This window comes from Chlamydotis macqueenii, chromosome 3 (genome assembly GCF_036417535.1).
Source record: "Chlamydotis macqueenii isolate bChlMac1 chromosome 3, bChlMac1.mat, whole genome shotgun sequence".
Classification (NCBI taxonomy): Eukaryota; Metazoa; Chordata; class Aves; order Otidiformes; family Otididae; genus Chlamydotis; species Chlamydotis macqueenii.
In genome coordinates, this window is record NC_141558.1 from 105,410,071 (window position 1) to 105,431,246 (window position 21,176).

The 21,176-nt window shown below is 38.9% G+C and overlaps 1 protein-coding gene across 1 annotated transcript in view; it reads right to left on the bottom strand.

Moving 5' to 3' along the window:
- Positions 1-5,273: 5,273 nt before the first annotated feature.
- EPM2A (EPM2A glucan phosphatase, laforin) overlaps positions 5,274-21,176 on the bottom strand; it is a 41,291-nt gene continuing 25,388 nt past the window's right edge. The window contains exons 3-4 of the mRNA XM_086744728.1: positions 8,593-8,834; positions 5,274-7,173 (exon numbers count right to left, since the gene is read on the bottom strand). Of these exons, the coding sequence (XP_086600854.1) occupies positions 6,893-7,173; positions 8,593-8,834 (523 nt within the window). The 3' untranslated portion in view covers positions 5,274-6,892. The remainder of the gene's footprint in view (positions 7,174-8,592; positions 8,835-21,176) is intronic.

The following is a 21,176-nucleotide window of genomic DNA, read 5'->3' on the forward strand; positions in this document are numbered from 1 at the left end:
AACCACATCACAAATGAGATTTTCAGTGGTGCTGAGAACACTCTATCATGACCGCTTTTGTTACTCTTGGAAGAGGGCACTTGGATGGCGAGTGCCGTATAAAGCACCAAGAAAACTACAGTGAGTCTGACTGAAGATGACAGCATCTGTTCACACATCTTTATTTCCAGTTGAGTAAGACATCTGAGTTGGGAAGAAGGTCAGATTAAAGTCCTGGTTCTTATTGCTAGACTGTGTGTTGCCTGTGACTGCCATCAAAGTGTAATACTCACACACATGCCAGGAAAGTATATTGGGGACTTGGACAAGTAACTTCCTGAGAAATTTAAGTCAATCATCCAGACCATATGAACATGGAGTGGCAAAGCAGTTCCTATAGCATCTGAACAAGTGCTCAGAGGGGCCCACACAGCCACTGTGGGTGGAGGCACTGAGAACAGCAGTTGTCCCATCCAATTACCAATAGAGTACTGGGGTTGTGTTAAGGAACAGAATAACTCAAGTTAAAGAGATTAAATAACCCATTTCACCTCCCGAGTCATAGGCAGCACTGGGTGCAGGACCTTCTGTTTGTTTTCCAGTCTGCCCTTCTCTGGGCCGGATCCCACTGGGCCATCTTGGTTCTGAAAGGTGAACTTTAGCTCTCTCATGCCTGTGCCTCAGAGGGGCAGCCTTCCTCTGAATTTGGCCAGCTCTCCCAAACTCGGTGATGATGCGAGCAATGTCATTTAACAACTAACTAACCGAGGTCAGGACCACTGCTACTCACTATTTCCCATTCTGGTGCTCTGGCTTTAGGCACAGGTGCTGTGGAGCAAAAGACCCCTAAGAGGCTTTTGTGTTTCAGCAAGACACATGTGAAGAGGAAGACTCCATCAAGACATAAGTTTGTTTAGCCTTCCACTTAGAGCTATCATTTAGGCTTATTTTAAGAGGTGCCCTTCCCATGAGCTCTGAAGCACAGCCTGATCGATCCTATTTCAGAACAACACATCTCTACGCAAGGGATTTATTTCACTGCCAAACCACAATGCACCAGCAACCACTTTTGCACTCATAAAGCTTCACCTGCTTAAGTACACTCCATGAGTTAGTTGCCCAAAAGAAGGTATAAAATCGGTCTATATTCTTGAGAGCTTACCCTTCCACATTTCTTTCTTTATACAGATAAATATTGTGACTCCATTTTAAGCCTAAAAGGCTTGGCGGTATCCCTTTAACTGGCTAGCGAACTTTAAATACCAGCTATACTTTTATCTAAGACATTGATTATGTTTTAAAATGAGTTGTGGTGTTTGCTATCCCACTCCAAAATATTTCTCCCTTTGACATTAGCTAGGATTATGTTTTATATATTTTTGCCTTTCTCTAAATACAATCTTTATATTCATTTCTTAACCTCTGCGTTTATGTATTTTATTGAATTTTTGGAGATTGGATTCATTTTCAGCATTTGATTTGTTGCAGTGACTTCGGGCTGGCTGCCCAACTTGAACATGGCTGCTACCCTTGGATAATGGCCTGACTGTTAATTATTTCCCTGCTGAAACCGCATTACCGCAAAACAAATTTTGTTATAATGACATTAAGTAAAGACCATAGAAACCTGCCCAGCATTATAAATTTTGTCTTGGCAGCTGTTTTATGCTTTTTCCTCACATAATCTAAATCAAGACTGAGATATCATTTAATATTTTACCAGCTCATGAATAAACAGGCCTTCTATTTTCCTTAATGTAAATATAACATCAGCATTGAAGTAATTATCAAATCACAGACATTATCTTGCAATCTTTATAAATTCAATCCCCAAATAAGACATGTTTAAGCACAAAAACATTGAATAAGGTAAGGTTCACAGTGTCATCATCCTTGTTTTACAGGGTATAACAGTTCTTATTTCTTTATCCCCAGACATGCTTTGATTCCTAAACAACGTTCAATAAAATACACATTACTTATCTTTAAAAATATGGAAATTCTTAGTCACAAAACCATTTATAAACTTGTCAAGACTGGAAAGAAACATCTTGGGGTGAAAGGGCAACACAAGAGGAAAACATGTCTGATTCAGGATGAACACCCTATGGAGTCACTGTTAGCATAACTGAAGGGCCAACAACATGTATTTCGGTTGCTTATATCACAACTATGCAATTATGCGAATAGACAGCAACGTTGTTACCCTTGAAAAATTTGCTTTCCTCTGTTAATTTAGGAAGAAGATCAATTATGAAGTCATATGGTTTGGTCTTGCTGTTGGTGAGGTCATTGTATCACTGAGCAACAGAAAAAGGATTAGTTCTTTCATACTTCCACCATTTCAAAATCTGCTCCCTCAGAGCAGCCCCTTTCCCTTTAAGCTACATACATGTGGAAAATTTTTCCAGCAGAATATTTTTAAGGCAATAACTGCAGAGGTGTTGATTTACCCCTGAGAATGTAAACAGTTAGAGGTGGAGACAGTCATCTACATCCTGTCCTCTGCTACATTAATCCAATTCCATTTTAGCTCAGGGCAGCCTGATGTTCACTATCCTTCAAGAAGGCAAGGCTTGCTTGCCAAATATATGCTTTTGCAGTAGTTATTTTGCCTCTAAATATTTTTTCACAGTTTCCTGTTACACAGTTCCAGTGTATTTTTTTTTAAGAATCATATTATTCATTTTTTTTAACTCTAGCATTGGTTTGAAACCACTCACTGCAATTTAATGATGAAGAATAAAAGAAGCAGCAAGGTAATACAGCTACGGCAAATGTCTGACTACTTCAAATCAACCTTTTTTTTCTCAATTACAGATGAGTAGTCAGTGGAGTTTATAAATCAGAACTCAAAAAGGCCATGATAGTTGATAATGGAGTAAGTCAGACTTTCTGCATTCTTGTTTTAAGTAAGGATTTTATTACCTGCTCCTGCACAACCTACAGCCTGTCTTTTCCCTTCATCTTTGCCCAAGGGGTCTTGGCTGCCTGTCTCAAATTTTCATTCCACTCCAGAGCAGACACACTGTTTTGCACGTCTTTGTGCAGCACATACAGTTCAGTGGCCACTTGTGAGACTTTTCAACTCCCCCGGAAAACAACCTGATACAAAACCTGCAGTGCCAACCACATCCAGAGCTCCACCGTGCTGGGATGCTGCACAAACAGAAAGGAAGACCCAAAACTTACAAACTAAGCAACTAGAGCAGACCAGTGCCAAAGGGACCAAAGTTCAAAGTGGGAAATAACAAGTAAGGAGTAAGGGAGAAAAGAAGTTATTCAACAGTCATGCCAGCCAGCCCACTCTCCTTTCACCAGGCTGCATCGTCTACCTAAAAATGTCACACAGAAGATTCTCATTAGTACTTTTCTGATGTCAAAAGGGAAAAAACTGATGAAACTATTCCACTCAAAGCCCAACCCATTCCTCAAGGGTCTGTGTTTGTTACAAAACCATTCATAAGAGGTAGGATTGCCTAGCTCCTTCATGCACATAGCCCTGAGAAAGCATGTATGCCACTGTTTGGCCTAATAATGGCGTTCAGATACTCCAATTATCCAGAGTTATAAATGGTTCAATTCCACGTAGTAAATTCTACTTTGTTCTTTAATTTAACAGAAGTAAAAACTTGGCTGTAACAGGGCAGAGAAAACAGATGCTCATACCAGCAAAAAAAAAAAAATTTTCCCAACAGACACTTTTCAGTGATAAGTTATGAAAATATTTCTACGTGGCTCCCCTTATTATGTATGTATTAGCTTGGCTTCTTGGGCCCACTTTAAAATAACCGTTACTGTTTATGTGTTTCTAATTCTTTCCACAGGAGTTGTTGTTCTCTAAATTTCATAGCACTTTTATGACTAAAGTAGCAAGGAAATATACAAGTATATAAAAAACAGACTGTCTTCATCCTTTCATCCAAATTGAAAGAGCTAATAATCCCATCAGCATAAGAACATACTACAAATTGGAATTCTAATAGCTAATCTCCAGATGCAGATTTATCATGTAATTACACAATTGGAGAAACTGTATTTTTTTCTGTTGCTGTAGCCTCTTGCAATGATCTCTTTAGCATTTAAATTCCTAGTGGCATTCAACAGACAGATCTTCAAATGAATGTTACTCAACAGGGTGGTTTTCAATGAGGAAGGCAGGAAGGTGGCAATGAGGAAAAAAGTATGCTACAAATAGGTACAAAGGGACTGCAAGCCATGGGATCTCTTTGCATTCTTTGTTAACACGATGCTGGCAAGTTGTTTTCATGTAGTTCATCGGTTAATGCAATCTGTATATGATGTAGTCCCCCAGCAGTGCAGCAGACAATCAAACTGAAATGACAATACACAATGAACTAGCAGTGCCCTGCTAAGGCTTCCCTGTGTGTGTGGCTACTGTAGTGTTTGAATTCCTGTGGTACAAATGAAGCACCAGTTTGCTTCCATGGTGAATAAAACAGAATTAGGCAACAGTTAGGCATGTCCCTGCTCCTTGCGGGGGGGTTGGACTAGATGATCTTTGAAGGTCCCTTCCAACCCTAACCATTCTATGATTTTATGATTCTAACAGCTGATAGAGCATGGCTATACTTACTTAGTCATACACCTACTTGTTTGTGCCATGTTACACTCTGCTCAGTCCCAAGAGCCCTAAAAAAGAAATATAGTTAGCTGTGAAAGAAGGACCAAAACCACAAGCACTTGTCCCAACATATATTACAAGTTGCACCTGATGGAAAGGTCTGTCAAGGATGCTTGGAGACAGACTTCAACCGTGGGGTTTTAAATACATCTCAACAGAAATTTAAAACTCACTTGAGTTCTACTCTCTACTTCTTATGCCATCCTCCTCTTCTCAGCACTTGATTTTGAGAAGCACACAGCGGCAAAACTTCATAATTTTGACTTTAAACTCAGTCAAAACTAGGTAACTCCTGGGTGCTCCTGGATGCTCAGCTGTAGCTCTGCACATTCGCACAAGACCCCAACAGCCAGACAGCAGCATGGACACACTCCCTCTGCTCTACACATCAGGCTAGGAGAAACAACCCCTTTTTTGGTCTTTAGAGGTACCAGAGGTGCCATATCACCCACACATCTTTGCTATGCTGTTTTTTTTTTTTTTTTTTTGAGATTTCCTTCTAACAGCCTATCAAAACTGACATAGCATAGCAGGCAAGAAATGGGTGGTTACCATTAAGTGGGTGGTCCCACCCCTATATACTAATACCAGTCATGACTCTTTTTGCTATTCATGAAATTGGGAGCCAAAGACATACAACAAAATGGGCTACTGTAATTGTCATTATGTTTTTATTTAACAGAGAACTTTTCTCATCCATTTTCTAAACAGGCAGTGTTATTTCAAAGCAAAAAATCAGAAACAAAGTCATAATCAAACTCACACATATAGAATAACTTAAATAAATATTTTTTCCTTTTGAAGACGATTGAAGTATATGATAAAACATATTCTGGACATTCTCCATAAACAGCTTCATATCTAATAGTCTCAGTTAAGCATTCAGATAATCAACCTATATCAGCTAAACTGCTCTGGCCCTGACTGGGTCTTTAGAAGGACAAGTTGGCTGGAAAAAATTAGATTTCACTGAAGAACAAACCTATAGAAATTAGGTTTCTTGATGTTTATGCATCCTTAATTCTCTGTCCCTTAGGAAATGCTTTCTCTCCCTTCTCTCTTGGACTCAACCCACAGCAAATTGGTTTTACCTGAGCAGGGCTTGAAGCTGTTGGTGCCACTGCTTAGTTTAGCTAAGGGACTAAGCAGCCCTGGACAACATGAGGGATCATCCACAAAGCCAGCATTAGCCTACTGAGGCTAAGTCCTGAGAAACCCTCTTCAGAGTTGCTCTTTGCTCCTATACAGGAATGTATTCGCTTCACTTGGCTAAAATCTAGAATTGTGAACATCCACACATTGCTTGTGCAAGAAGGAGAGACTTTCACTATAGAGAAGAAATTCATCTAGGTCAACAACACAGGGGCTGTGGTGTCAATCAGTCTTATCACACAGTTCCTATACGTCCTGTTTTTACCTAGGAGTTACTGCTTAGATTGAATTGGCACCTAGGGAGCCCACCGTACAGCACTGCATAGACCAGAAGAACAAAATGTGTCTTCGGCTTAGAGATCTCACAGCCTAGGATAATGTAATAAATAGTAGTTCTTCCCTGCAACAGAGTAAGACTGCAGTACGTGGAGCTGTTTCCTCTCTCCATGCCACATTCCAGCATAACCTCACCGCCATAAAAAAATACAGCTGGACCTCATAATATTTAATACTAACTAGAGAGGCAAAGAGAGTAAACTTAGTTCACTGCGTTAGACGTTACCTTTTTGTTTAAGAAACTAAGTCGAAAAATCAGTTTCCTTCTGATTTTTCTCATTAATGCAATTTGTCTACAAAATTACTACTAAACACTCAATAACGTACACTCCACCCAAAATAACTGAGCAGCTTTGACAATGATCAGCTCCATCCTGAGCCTTAATGCTCAAAGTCAAACTTTGTATCTGTTTTTCTGAGAATGTCTTCTCTTTCTTGTCACTGAAATATTGCCAACTCTATTTCACATCACATCTTATTTAGTGTCTACTCTAAAACCTCAGTTCCTGTAGGCAAGTAGTTAAAAGAAAATCTTAAGTTTCCCTTTGCAGAGTTTCTAGGTCTCATACTTGCAGCAAAAGGCTTCAAAATATGAATCACATCAGCTTAAAGAAAACAAGTAAAAAACCCTCAAAGGCACTTTTTAAACAAAATTCTCACAACTTTTACGACAAGCTTATAATCTGAAGAGAAGAGGCAGGCGTCTGACTCATGACCTCTAAGTCCTTGGGGTTCAAAAGTAAGGATTCCTCTTCACTTTCCTTTTCCTCTTCTGCTTTTCTACTCTTGTACTTTGCATGAGGAACGAAGACGCCCAAATTTCTGGTAGAAATCATCTTCAGCACGGATCAGGGCTTCCTCATCAATGTAGACAGCTGGTCTGCGGGAAGTCAAAAAGTACTGCACTTTCCGCAGGCTCCATCCCATCACGTACTTCAGCCAGCCACTGACAGCGGCTGTAGACCTCCCAACGCCAGCGTTGCAATGAACGTAGACAGTGTGTCCGTTCTCCAGTAGCCCATGCAGGAGGCAGACAGCTTGTGGCAACATCTGTATTCTTCCTAAGGTTAAAAACAAGGCATGTTCATTTGCATTTGGGAAAGGTAGGTTCACAGTTGAGATAATGTCTTTACAGCCTGATGCACCATGAATCACAATGGCAAGCCTGACATATTTTGTTTTTTTTCTTTTTTTTTTTTTCCCCAAATGACCTTCTAACCCTAAGCTTTGCTTCTTCTGGCAACATAGGTTCAGATCACACAAAATCTGTAAAATGCCCCAAGTCTTCTCTAAATATACATTCTAATTAACACTGAACCTGTGTGGCATGTTAATTTTCTCAGGGACTGAGATAAAGCAGCAAATTACATCAAACAGTACATAGCGTTAAAGTTAGCAGGCCTGAAGTGCGATGTTTTCTAGGATCAGAGGTTTGTGAAGCTACTTACATACTGCTGCTTTCCAAAACATTATAATGAAGGCCATTATGTCAATAATAAGGGAGGGAGGGAGAGCAGAAGAGTATTTTCCTGTACAACTTAATACTGTTATGATTTAATTGTGTACCAAGCAGATGGTTAAACACCACAGAGCAGCCTTTCTCACTCCCAAAGGGATGACTACACCATATTTCCAGATGCCTTTCTCCCTGTTACCCAGGGAACTGAAGCTGCAAACATCAGAGCCTAACTTTTCCTCATAGAACAGGCGAGCACTGACATTATGCCCTTTCAAATCTACTTTAAGGTCTCTTTTCTACCCTGATGTCCTATTACTGATACGACAGATCTCTTTCTGTGGCAGCAGTATTTCACCCCATTAAAAGAACTCTCCTGGTAGGCTATTCACTCCAAAACATGCACACTTTCTAACCCACTGGTTGGAAGTAAGATTTTGAAATGAGAATTCCAACTGAGGAATTAAAAATAATAATTTATGTTACGACATGAGGTGCTATGGGTATTCTAAATTAATTGCAAATAATTATATAAATTACTCTGTCGAGATCATTTATTCCAGTATCAGACTGGGATACTATAGTTAAAGAAAAATTATTTTTTAGGGGAAGAGAATAGCAGAGATGGGCATAGAGCACTGTCTCTCCATTTTCAACCAGCAAGGATGGCAAGCTGTCCTGCTGTGCAAGCTTGCAGTCTTCCACCTACACAGCATATTTTCATTATACAGCTGAATTCAAGCTGAAAGGAAAAACAGTCAAGTAGATAACAATGTCGGATGGCTTTAAACTCAAATACACATATACTTCCAGACACAAAGTACTTTAGACGGCCTCTCCGCCTACAGGAAAATATGAGCAATTTCTTAGAGATAATACATACACAGAAATTACACCTTGTGCGTTAGCTATATTTTTACACAAAATTTAAACAGAAAAAAAAAAAAACAGTCATGAAAGACAGAATAGTAACTCAAAGGATTTGTTACTATCAATTTAGCTGCAAGAGTGGTCCGAGAATTACCTTCAGTGCTCATGTCTGGGGTTGGCATCCAGACATAAGCAAGACCTTCTTCTTTATACAGTCTCATGAGGATTTCGGGGCTCATGGGTTCCGGGTAGCGGTTGCAGCCCCAGGAATTCTGAACAATGTCCCATTCAGTCTGGAAGTTCATCACAGCTGTAACACCCAGCTCATGCTTCAGCTTGACAGTCACGTGCTCCAGCTGCCGAGGGCAACTTCCCAGCCAGATGTTCGGCAGAATTCTAGCATTTAGAAAACATTGCAATGGGATTGATTACGATATCTTAACAAAGAAACTGGCATGTTCAGCAGCGTTCCGGCTCCAAACCTGCTTAGCATCGTCACACGAACAGTGCTAAGAGCAGCTTTTTCATGTCCTGCAGTAAGCAGCTTCTTATTTCATTACAGTTGAGTTGGTAATGTTTGATGCTGGGGATCAAGTTCCTAACTTACCACAAAGAGCCAGATGGTCTGAGAAAAAATTCAGAGCATAATTAGTAGCACAGGTCTCCAAGGCATCCATCATTAAGCTTCCTAACATCATAGATTAGAATAAGAAAACTCTGAAGATTCATGCAATTTGCACCAAAAAAAAAGAGACCTAAAAGATTCACATGATCCAGATATTAATTACTTCAGTAATAAGTCAAAAGCATAGAACTCTTCCAACTTTGTAGCTACCACTATAATGAGGAAAGTAGACAGAAAAAAACTTCAACTTAATCTGCCCTTCTGTGAGGAAACTCAAAAATGAATGAGTAATTTTCTTCTCATTTTTCTCTGCTCTTGTGGAGTCTAGTGGGAACTAAATGTAGAATTACAATTACATGTTTAGCTTCCCTCAAGGCCTAAACAACCAGAAATTTTGCAAGAAAACTCAAGAGATATGCATAGGATGGATAAACATCCACATTTCTCGTACTTATCTAAATCAAACTTCAAGACTTCTTAGGCTTTTTCCATTGTTAATTATCATAACACTATTGTATGTCTCAATAGGCTTTGCTACAAATATAAACTGAATATGAAGAGGCTTGTTTTCAAATAAGGATTTTTAATCTGCATATGCAATTAAAGTGATGGATTATTTGCATGCACAAATTATTAGTGATCTACTTTAAATTTTTTTTTGTTTGCATACATTTTTATTTTGAACATGCAATCCACAAACTACACAAAATATCCCTGTAGCTGAACACACAACTTCACAAACATTATTAACTAAAAAAAAATGAAGCCAATCTACAACAAAAGCAAGATCTCCAAAAGGAAAACGTCTGCCATGCACTTCTTAAGGTCTTTCCAATTTTAATCTCAGGGACAAATAAGAAAAGTTTTATGCTTTTTTTCAGAAGCAGTTACTCATCTAAATAGCCCTTAAATCTCAGGTAGTTATTTCCATTCCACTATCACGGTAATAAGTGCTTACTAGCGTTTAATTAAGACCTGCAATTGACTATGATTAAATCCTGCTATGTTACTACTAAAAGATTGTCAAGAAGAAAAATTCAAATCCAGAAAGTACTTATTATTATTGTTTCCTATATTTTGGCTGCATCCACACTGAGTCACATACCAACCACACAAACACAGTGCTTGGCCTTAACAGCCCCTGTTTCAGTGGGACAATGAACTTGATGTCAGTATATGCTAACTGAGTCTCAACCTTGTGGATTACAGATAAGGAATGAAAACCTGAAAACTGAAAAAAAATCTATTACATAGCAGATCATCATTTCAATCGTGCTGCCCTGACTGTGAGTTCATTTGAAGAGATTTGACTTAGTTTTTATACATCCATGTTTTTGTCTGATACGTGGTTAAGAGTATTTCCCACTGCTAACAGAAAATGCATTTGTTCCTAAGCAGGAAGCAAGCTTTCTTGTATGTCAGAATTTAAGAGTTTCAGAATTTAAATTTCAGAATTTAAGAGTTACCCCTTGAAGTATTTCCCTTTGTCACTTTTCTCGCCCTCCTGAACACTACCTTTCTAAAGGAGAGAAGACATAGAAAGAAATAAGTTCTTAATACACAGGCTCTGGATTTCTTAAGCTACAAATTAAATTAAGTTCATTTATTAAGAAATACTAATACCCAGTAGACTCCATGGCAACATGAAGGAAATGCAATAAAGCACAACAATTGTGTATTACCATTATGTTCAAGGCACAATCCCACATGCTGGTCCAAGAATGGAGCTTCACAAAATTGCCCAAAATCCAGCATAACCAGCTCAAGCATTTCAACTGACCAGAGGGATTAGCTGTAACAATTCCTTTGCTGTCCCACCTCCCATGTGCCAGCCCCACAGCAAACGCAATCCTAACCTGAGTGACCCTTGTCAGGTCCCTGCCACACGAGTCTGTTGCAATAATTAGAGCATTTCAAGGTGGTGAATGCAAATTAAAGGCTGATGAAAGCCTGGAGATGAGCAATGCCCACAAAACTCCGTAGCAAGGAAAGAAAAATGGCAATATCACTAATACCTTGTGGCAATATGAGGCTATTCAAGAACAAGAACATTAGTATCCTTCCCTCAAAGGCTTTCCTGGAGACTCATACGTATGCAATTCTCTTGATATTTTGAGAAGTTACCTTGACAGGAGAGCAAAAGCGTGTTTTCTAGCATTTGATTGAATAAGGAATGACTAAAGGGTTCCTGAGGTAAATAAAATTCCGGGTAGTACTCTTGCTTACACATAAATCAATGCTTTCCAATTTTTTCCCCAATGATCATTTAGTGGGCCAACATCACAGCTGTGTTACCTGCAAGATCACTGGGATATACACCGTGCGTTTATTCTGGTTTTGTAGCCTAAAGAGTCTTGTCCATGACAAGACCTTCTGTATTTCACACTAACAATTGCATTTACTGAAGAATCTGATGGGTTTACCAGATTTTTATCACTCTCTCTCCCTATAATTAACCAAAGTAGCGGTGGCATTCAGAGAATTACCAAAACATCATATTTAGGACAGCCAATTCTTGTGAATTATTTTTCTGATCAGATCCTAGAGTTTAGCTGTTGAGAGGATCGAGACACAGTCTTGACCTTGGTCTTCAAGCTCTTTATTTATCCACCTCCAAATGACTGTAAAGTCTTGGTCTTGCTGCACAAGGCTTAATCACTCTTTTTTCCAGGAAAACAGTCCATGCAGAAAACAGTACTGCAGAGCTATCCTATCGGACAATTTATGTAAAAATCCTGGGATAATTCTACTACATCATACCTATATTTCCATTTGGCTTTATCTGGTTCATACCTTGACTTTGTCTTACATCAGAATGAAAGACCATGAGAGTACAGAAACTGATTAAAAGTTTAGCAGCTAAATTTTATACATTTTTTTTAATAGCCGTACCGACAGCTTAATTACACTGAGGATCAGGGAAAAGTACATATTAAACAAAGTAAGAAAGTGGTAATTTCATTTTTACATCTTGTTCCTTAATAATATAACTTTTCCTTTTCCAATATGGCCTTTCTTCTATAAGCTGCCACTACACTTCAGAAAGTAACTAGAATTTAGTCACAAGAATATTTGCATGGGAAAGAGACCTCTTATACTTTCCTCTCTCAGCTGCCATGTAATAGTGCTCTGAGCTCTCCAATAGCTGTTACTTTCCTGCTCATACGCGATTGTTTTCCAACAGCAAATTAAGTGATGCCTACGTACATTTCAAAAAAACATTTAGGGATTATGTGTGATCGATAAGCCTATAATCTTTTCAGCCATTAACCCCTGTCATATTCCCCAAATATCACAACAGGGTGGTGTTTTAACACAATTCTACTTGGAATTCTTTTTTAATATAAAAATGGCACTTTGGCATTGTACTTGTTAACTCCGTATGTACCTAAGGATAACAAACCATGCTCAGTTCCAGAAGATATGGTCAATTCAGACACAGACAGTTTATCAATGAAGAAATCACCTAGAATAACATCAAAAATATTCAGCTAACTTCAGAGGTTAAGACTTGCAGATTGTCTACAAGTCCTTTCTTTAAAGCTGCTTTCTGTAAAGTTACCTTCAGCCTGCCACACACTTCAGTTCTTCATCACTAATACAAAGATAATATTTACCTACCCTAAGGGGACTTTGGGGATTAAATGAACAAATGGACGTGAGAAGCTTGAATTTGTGGTAACAAGGACTAAATGTTAGGCAGGTGTCTGCTCAATTTACCTGACTTACAGAGCCCAGACTAAAGGCTGACGTGTTAAAAACCTACCTTGTGACTTGTAAACTCAGCAAACCAACAATTTATCATTACCAGGGAATAAATATGGAACATCTCGAGATCACTTATACGGTTATTTTCCAGCTGTCATCAGACTTCAATTATTTTTAATGATGCAGATACATATTGCACTTGGTTGCTTCCCCCCAGGACCTTGCACAGCCTAGATTAAATTATAAAAATTCACTATGAATGCATCTGAAACAACAAATGCATTCCGTTTAATCAACGCATATGCAAATAGTCTTCCCATCCTTAAGGACAAAATGAGTCTGAGGCAATGAAAGATTAGTATTCTGATTTCTTTTTTAATGGTGCAGACTGTAATTTTCAGGCTAGAAGAAACGTTCCCAAAGTGTGACGCACTGTAGCTTTGAATCTTAGACCTCCACAGATAGTACAAAACCAACCCAGCAATGGCAGCTGTAGGGATTGGATTCTCAGCGAGGGTGACCTGCCCCAGGGGAAGATACTCGGTTACTGCATCTGGCTGTGAACTCCTCCTCCATGACACAGATGTCTATGCTTCTTCTTAAGCAGCTCCTGTGTTTCATTTGTGGATGATTGTTTAAGGCAAATGGGCACCAAACTCAAATTTCCTTAAAATGCTGAGCTGTAAGCTGGGATGACTGGTACTGTTTCCAGTTCTCTTCCATCATCAGTGTAACAAGAGCAGGCATCTTCCAATTTCTCCTAAAATCGGTGAACCCTCCTAAGGAGTCACAGTTCTTATGGAAAAGAGTAGAATTCAAGCCTTTGGGGAACACATTTCATCAGAACATCTATCAAGTACAATATTTCAGATGTCCTTTTATCCCTATAGTCACCAGCTTTAATCAAGAAAGACGATCTGAAACTAAGGAAAAACACTAAGGTGTCTTTCATTGGTTATTGGCAAGTGATCCATCAGCCATTCAATCTGTTTATATTGGCAATAATTTTGACCAAGTTCCAGCATGTTATTTTAAATTAAAAGTGATGGATTCATCCTTTAGCGCCAGGTCAAGACGCAGCCTGATGTTAAAGCTTGCAATTCACTTCAGTTGTCTGCACCAGTCTGTCTCAGATCCCAATAAGCATCTGATGACAACAAGATGAGCATTAATATATATATGTAACAAGACAGAGCAATTTAGCTGAAACAACAAACAAAATAATGATTACATCAGCTGTGTCCTCCCTCAAGGCTTTTATTTCCTAAAGGTGTAGCATGTAACTACAGCGACACGTAACTTGCAGCAAAACTTACTCTGCATTCCCAGAAGAGCAACATATATAATTCAGTCAATTTACCCCCCAGCATTTTGTGATGCTCGTATGCACACGGAATATTTTTTTGTACTGATGTAGTTTTTTGCACCTTGACACCACTACAAGCAAGCAGCCCAAGGGGAATGTAGGCCTGAAGTACAACTCAGAGATGTTTTTTTCAGCACTGTAACTGCTAGAGACTGCTTCCAATTACCGTGCATTCCTATTTCCTCCCCTGATAGCGCTGGAGTAGGAACTGGTTCAGAATTTTTTGCTAAGGTGGATTTTAAATGGAAAATTATGAACTGTCAGAACCAAAAGCTTGCATTGAAACTTTCTACTTTTAACCAAATTTAAACTTGTTCAAAGACCAAATGTCTGATGAGAAATAGAGAGAGGGGGATGGCAGCATTCAACACAAAAGAGATTTCCAAAAGTATTGCTTTGGGCATATTCAAAATGAGAATATAGGAAATCCTACCAGCTGTAGCTGAGATGCTCTTTCATCTTTTTTTTTCTACCCTCTGCCTTGTGACAAGGCACATCACTTTAAATTGTGATAGCACTGGATTATGATGACCCAGAACTATCATCCTGCATGTGCTCCTTCTTTTGCCATTGGCATCATTTTAACAACATAGAACAGCTTATTCTTTGGTACATGCATGTCTCCTCTGTGCCTTCCTTATTCTTTTCTCCTGAACTGGTGACAGTGAAAATACTAAGAGCACTTGCTAGAAGTCAGATGAGGTTCCTGCACCTTTGTCAGAGCAATCTAGAAAAATTACTCAGATTGCTATCCAATGTCTTGAAATGCATTTACAAACAGAAAGATTTTCAAGTGGCCAAATTCTGCTCTCCAGTGGAAGATTGAACACTTTCAAATATTGCTTGATGTGTGGAAAGCACCCTGATTACTATCCTCACCTTCAGAAATGCTTTCCTAGTGTCCAATATGAATAGTGCAGTCACAGGTCACAGTGACGACTTCTTGTCTCCACAACGGACACAAAGAACATATTATTTCTTTCCACTCTAAAAAACCCTTTTATCTATCTGAAAATTACTAACAAACACACACACACACAGAGTCTTGTATTCTCCTCTCTCTCTCTCTCTCTCACACACACACACATCTTGTCATATAGAATCATAGAATAGTTTGGGTTGGAAGGGACCTTTAAAGGCCATCTAGTCTGACCCCCCCCCGCAAGGAGCAGGGACATCTTCAACCAGATCAGGTTGCTCAGAGCCTCATCCAACCTGGCCTTGAATGTTTCCAGGGATGGGGCATCTACCACCTCTCTGGGCAACCAGTTCCAGTGTTCTACCACCATATATTCAAAGCATCTGATGATACTTGTTTGCCTTTGGACTCTCCATCTGGTCAACATCTTAAGATGTTACGCCCAGTACTGGAAAGAGGTCTTACTATTTCTCAGCAGAACTGAAGGTTAGTTACTTCTTGTACCTCAAAGGCTATATCCCTCTTTACAGCTCCCTGATTGTCCTTTTACAGCATGACACTGTTGACCTATATTCAACATGGAATCCTGTTTCCCAGTTAAGATCTCTCACAAGAGATGAGTCTACTTGAGGAGAGGGTAAATCTGCCTGAAACAGAATTATTTAAGATTTTATTAGTTACAACTGCCAGTGGTATCAAATTAAATTAGCATGCAGCGAAGGACCAGATGAGATTCACAGCTGATGAATGCATCTCAGTAATGTGTCTTGGAATAAATATTCTCAGCCACTCACATACATCACTGGGTTTTAGGTTAACGATAATCAATTAGAAAGGGAAACAGTACATGCTTGAAGTGATGCTTGGTGAAAGTGTTGCTTTATAAAGAGGTCAAAGTGGTAATATTAGCCTGTACATAGAAGTGAACTGAAAATATCAGAAAACTTATAGTAACCTAAAAATCAATGAACCCATTCAATACACTCCACCTTTGAACTTTCTATTAACTATTTTATTGTATCAGAAAAGATACAGAAAAATGAAAGCATTCAAAATACAGGAGATGGTAGCTATATCTTGTGAAAATACTTTCATGTGAGGGCAGACGAAGAATTTAGCATATTTAAGAGGAAACTGGATGACCGCTTAAAGATAAAACATACAGGAGAGGCAAATCAACTGGCCTTATCTACATAAAAGAGGTAAAGAATCTCAGCTTCCATATAGCTTCACCTATAAAGCAACTACTAAGAGATGAGAAAAATAGCAGATTTTTTAATTTTTTTTTTAAATTCTTGCGCCTTTCAAGTACTGAAATCAGCAGACAGCAAAACAGAGGAGTCCTTGGTTTTGTCTTGTACAAGAATTCTGGTTTCATTACATTCTCTTTAAATAAAGGACTGAGAGATCTCTCAGCAAAATGCCTCCTTACCAATGAAACAATAACGCAGAACTAAGGGGTTACAACACTGACATTTCATTGCACATTGCAGAGGGCATGTAGGTAAATGGCTGTGGTCTTAATCCCTTCTCCTGCTAACTTACTGATAAAGTCTCCTTGCAGAAGACAAGCTGACAGAGGCTTTGTGATGACAGGCTTGACTGAAGTAGGATTGACTGACACAGCCCGATGCACTCAATCGCCCAGCATGCAGACAAGCACTACTGGCCAGAGCAGGAGAGCAAGGTTTGATGATACTATGGTCTAACTCACAGAAAACCAACATTTAAGAGCCAGGCTTAGTAAGATCACACTGATCAATAAAAAAGGATTAAATGGCCATAACCTTAGCAGAAGTCATCAGAGAAAAGCGTTGATTAATAATAAAACTATATCCTACTGCAATGACACAGCTGCAGACCTTGTAAAAACTAGCTGTATTTTTTAACAAAAAAAAAAAAATACTTCAGCCTAAATGCCAAGTGTAGAAGGAGCACAAGTCATCACTTACAAAATTTGTTCTGCTTTACCACTGAAAGAGCACAGTTTACTGCGAAGTTAAGAATTCTACCTCAGGGCTTTAAATGAGGAGAATTAAATAGACTACAATGTAGTTCCAAGGTGTTTTTTTTTCTTCTTCTTATTTGGCACTGTAATGAAAAGTAATTAAGCTCTGGCAAATTTTCTTCTTAAATGTAATTTGGACTACTTATCTAGCCTCTCACATGGGAGCAGACTTGGCAACTAAAAAGAAGCACCTGCTTTTATCACTTTAGAACATCACTTCGTCAGCTTAGCAATATGCAAAGTTTCTCAAGCCCTTGAATTCTGAGTGTTATGTTTAATAGCATCTTATTTATTCCATGTTCACAAATTTTTGCATGAATGTGGCATCAAACTACCTCATTTGCTGATGCAGGGAGCAAATAAACCATTAAGACTTGACCTCAAGCTGACAATGTGCTAAAATGAAAACAGGTAAGAATAACACCAAACTGATAACTGAAATACAGGGTTACACAGAAATTGAGCTACAAAGCAGTTCCAGTGCCCTCAGGTTCTGCTGTCTTAGGAGGAGATTTCCATAGCATCAGCTTGATGGCACAAAAGGGCTTGGTTGTCCCTTGTCACCCACCAACCTGCATTTACAGCAGGTGGCACAGTACACTCTTCAGGTGGTGAGACAAGGAGCAACCATGCTAAGGCCTAAGCACAGCTCTCCTTCCCATTCGTAACCTTCTGGGGGATTCTGGCTCTGGGGAGGCCTGCAGGCTATGTCTACTTTATGGATTGTTCTAGCTTTGACTGCACCAGGGATACAGGGTTAGAAGGATCCACACGAGTAGGACTGAAGTCAACCACGTAAGAGAAGTTTACTCTAGATGGATCCACAAAGTTTTCTGTTTATGGCCCATTTTCCCCTTCCACAGCAACCCCAAATATTCCCTTTACAAGAAGGATAAGACCTTTATGAGAAGAAACTCACAAAAACATCATATAAGGACAGCTGCAGAGATCAAGGGCATTTCTAACATCCTATACCTTTCCACAGCAGGGAACATGTTTGATGAAAACACCTAGACAACTGGGAAGTAAACCACATCCCACACTGCAAAAATGACAGTGATACTTGGATAAATAAGCACTATTCCTGAGAGTCACAAAATAATCCTTCCATCGTATTCAGTACTGGTAGAGTCATCAGGAGGAATGGGAAGAAGGAAGAGGAACCTGGAGAGCCCAGCAGAGAGAACCAGAACAATCAGTGATCTAGAACGCATGTTTTCAGGGAAAAGACTGAAAGAATTGCCTGTTAATATCAAAAAGAAAATACTGAGATGTTCCAACATCAACCACTCCATGATTCTGGCAAAAAGGATAGGAGTTTCCAAGCACATAAGAGACAGCTATAAGGGACAGGATATTTATCTGTTCTCCAGGTCTGCTGTGGAGAGGACAAGAAGAAATAAACTTACATTGCACTAGGAAGACTTAAACTGAGATAAGAAAAGTTTTAATGGTAGGAATAGTGAGGTAATTGAATAGAAGAGTAACAGGGCATATTTACGATCAGGCTGGATAATCCTCGAATGATTTAAATATAAATGAGACTAAGTTAGAGCATAGAAAAGGACCGGATGCTTTTTGAGGTCTCTTTGAGCCTATGATCTATGCTACTATAATCATAAACTTTAATTTCCATCTCTGGAATCACTACTATATTAATGTATCAAGCTCCATCTTGAAATAATTTAGGTTCTTTGTCCTCCTTGCCCTGTTTGAAAGATCATGCCAGAATTCAGACATAATTCCTTTGATGTCAGAAACCTTGTTCTAATTTATACTCTAAATTCATTGAGAAGCAATTAATGTCCATTTGATCTTAAAGCAGGTTCAATTTCAATAAGTCTTCTTCCTCCCTTGTCCTAATTCCTGAATGTCTTTTACAAATAGTAATATATCCTCTTTCTCAGTCTTCATTTAACTATGCTATCTCAGACACCAGAAGTAGTCGAGCTATGGTAGCACATAGTTCCTTGCAAGTCAGCTTATTTTGCTCCACCTCCAGTGTCACTAAAGCTACACCGCCTGTGGAAAATGCCTCCATTCATTCCAAATTAGCTCAGGTATCTCTGCTTTTCACTGCAGTTTGTGAGGAAGGCATATTTTATGTCAGGGAACCCCTGACACAGAAACAAAAAAAAAAAAAGAGTATTACATAAATTTGTATTTTAAGTGGGTTTGCAAAACAAATTTGCTATTTCTCCTGCGACGCAAAGAGGATATGAAGTTCACCTAACAAGAAACTTTGGGGATTCTTTCTGTGGGATATCTCCTGACCACGAAGTTCCTGTGAAGAAGGCAACACAGAAGAGGCAGTGTATCCCCGTTAACAGGGATGGCACCACTACCTCAAAGCTCAATTACTGATAGATCAGATAAACCAGCCTGATACAGCTGATCTCTTCCATGCCAGGAGTAGAACCCTGTCCCCTTCTTGGGAAACGGAAGGGGAAAAGGGATTGTAAACCATCTTTGTTCTTCTGACACAATAACAGATAAATTTATCTAATTTTGTCTCTAGGACAAGTGTGCATGCTCCAATAAATTAAATGGAATTGCTCTTGTTAATCTTGCAGCACATTTGCACCTATACAGAAAAAAAAAACCACACTATAAACCCTTCTCCTCTCTAATTCATCTCACTCCATTAAAAACCTTAAAGCTTTTTATATCTTATACACTTTTTATAAGCTATTTTATCTCTACTCTCGACGTGATCTAAAATAACTTGGTTGCACGAGACTTTATGTACATGGCCAAAAAAAAATTGTGGAAGATAAAATTTTATCCTCCCTATATTCAAAGTGAAATATGTCATATTTCACTACATATTTCTTGTGAATATAAGAAAGTAATGATTCATAAGCATACCAATACCTTACAAGACAGGGTGTCCAGATTTGACCTTACAGGACTTAGTCAGACTTCATTTTCAAGCATACACATAAGGTTTCTACTGATGCCCAAAGAGCGCACTGCATGTGGCAGAAAGCAGGATTTGCCTTTGTAAGGAATGACTCTTCTCGTACTTTCATTTGTATAAACATTATCTGAAGCAAACCATGCCAATTACAAAAATACAGCCTGAGAAGAGAATCAGGTTCCATGGCTTGTACTGAACAACCTGGAAAGGACTCCTCCGCTGACCTGTGAGGATTAATCCTTAAATGCTCCAATTATAGAATCCTGTCCCATGCAACCATGGTTGCCAATGGTTACTTCCTACATATGCCTCTGTTAGGTCGCCAAAATTCCCATTTGTTTTGAATTAGAACAAATACTCGGAAACAGAAGAACAACAGACTGCTAAACTAAGCCAGATCGTAATGAGCCATGAATCTCTTGGCATCAGGAATGAGAATTTCTAACATTAATGCTTAGCAACAGGAATGATGCCACTGCTGGCACCTTTAAGCTAAAGCATCTTAACAAAATTGACTTAAAGCAGTTGAACTTGAAGTTAGTGCTTAAGAAGTTTCAGGAATCGTTGGCAAAAATATCTTCTGTCTTCTTTCAGAATTTACTTACAGGCAGCTGCTTGGAGATTGTGAAAATAATAAATGATGAATCCACTTTTCAAAATGCAGCTTTCCAGATCCAATGGAAATGCTTTCCAATGCATCAGAAACAAGCACATATTGATTAAAATTACATAATTGCAAAGGACAGCTTATTGAAAGGTGGCCTTGCGATCCACATGGCAGCACATGCACACGTACAGAATGCTGGAATCCCCTCAGAACTCAACTGCCAGAGGAAGAAGCACATCCATCCTTTGTGGTACCATCCAAATGCAACAGTCCTGATGCGTTCTGTATCTGTCCCTGTTCATTCCAGTTAAGATATTTATTCATGATTTCTAAACCCACATCAGTTCATTTACATTAATTTTAAAGAAGGATAGACAAACTCTAGAATGCCACATGGTGGATAACATCTTAGAAATATTGAGAAAAACTGAATAAATGCATCACCACAGTCAGCTATACAAACGCCTAAGAGAATGTGTTCCCACAACAAAGTCAAATCAAAGGGACAAGAGCTGCATTGTGCTACCATAATAAAATTGTCAGAGAACTTCATTTTACCTAACCTATCTGGTTACTAGATTATAA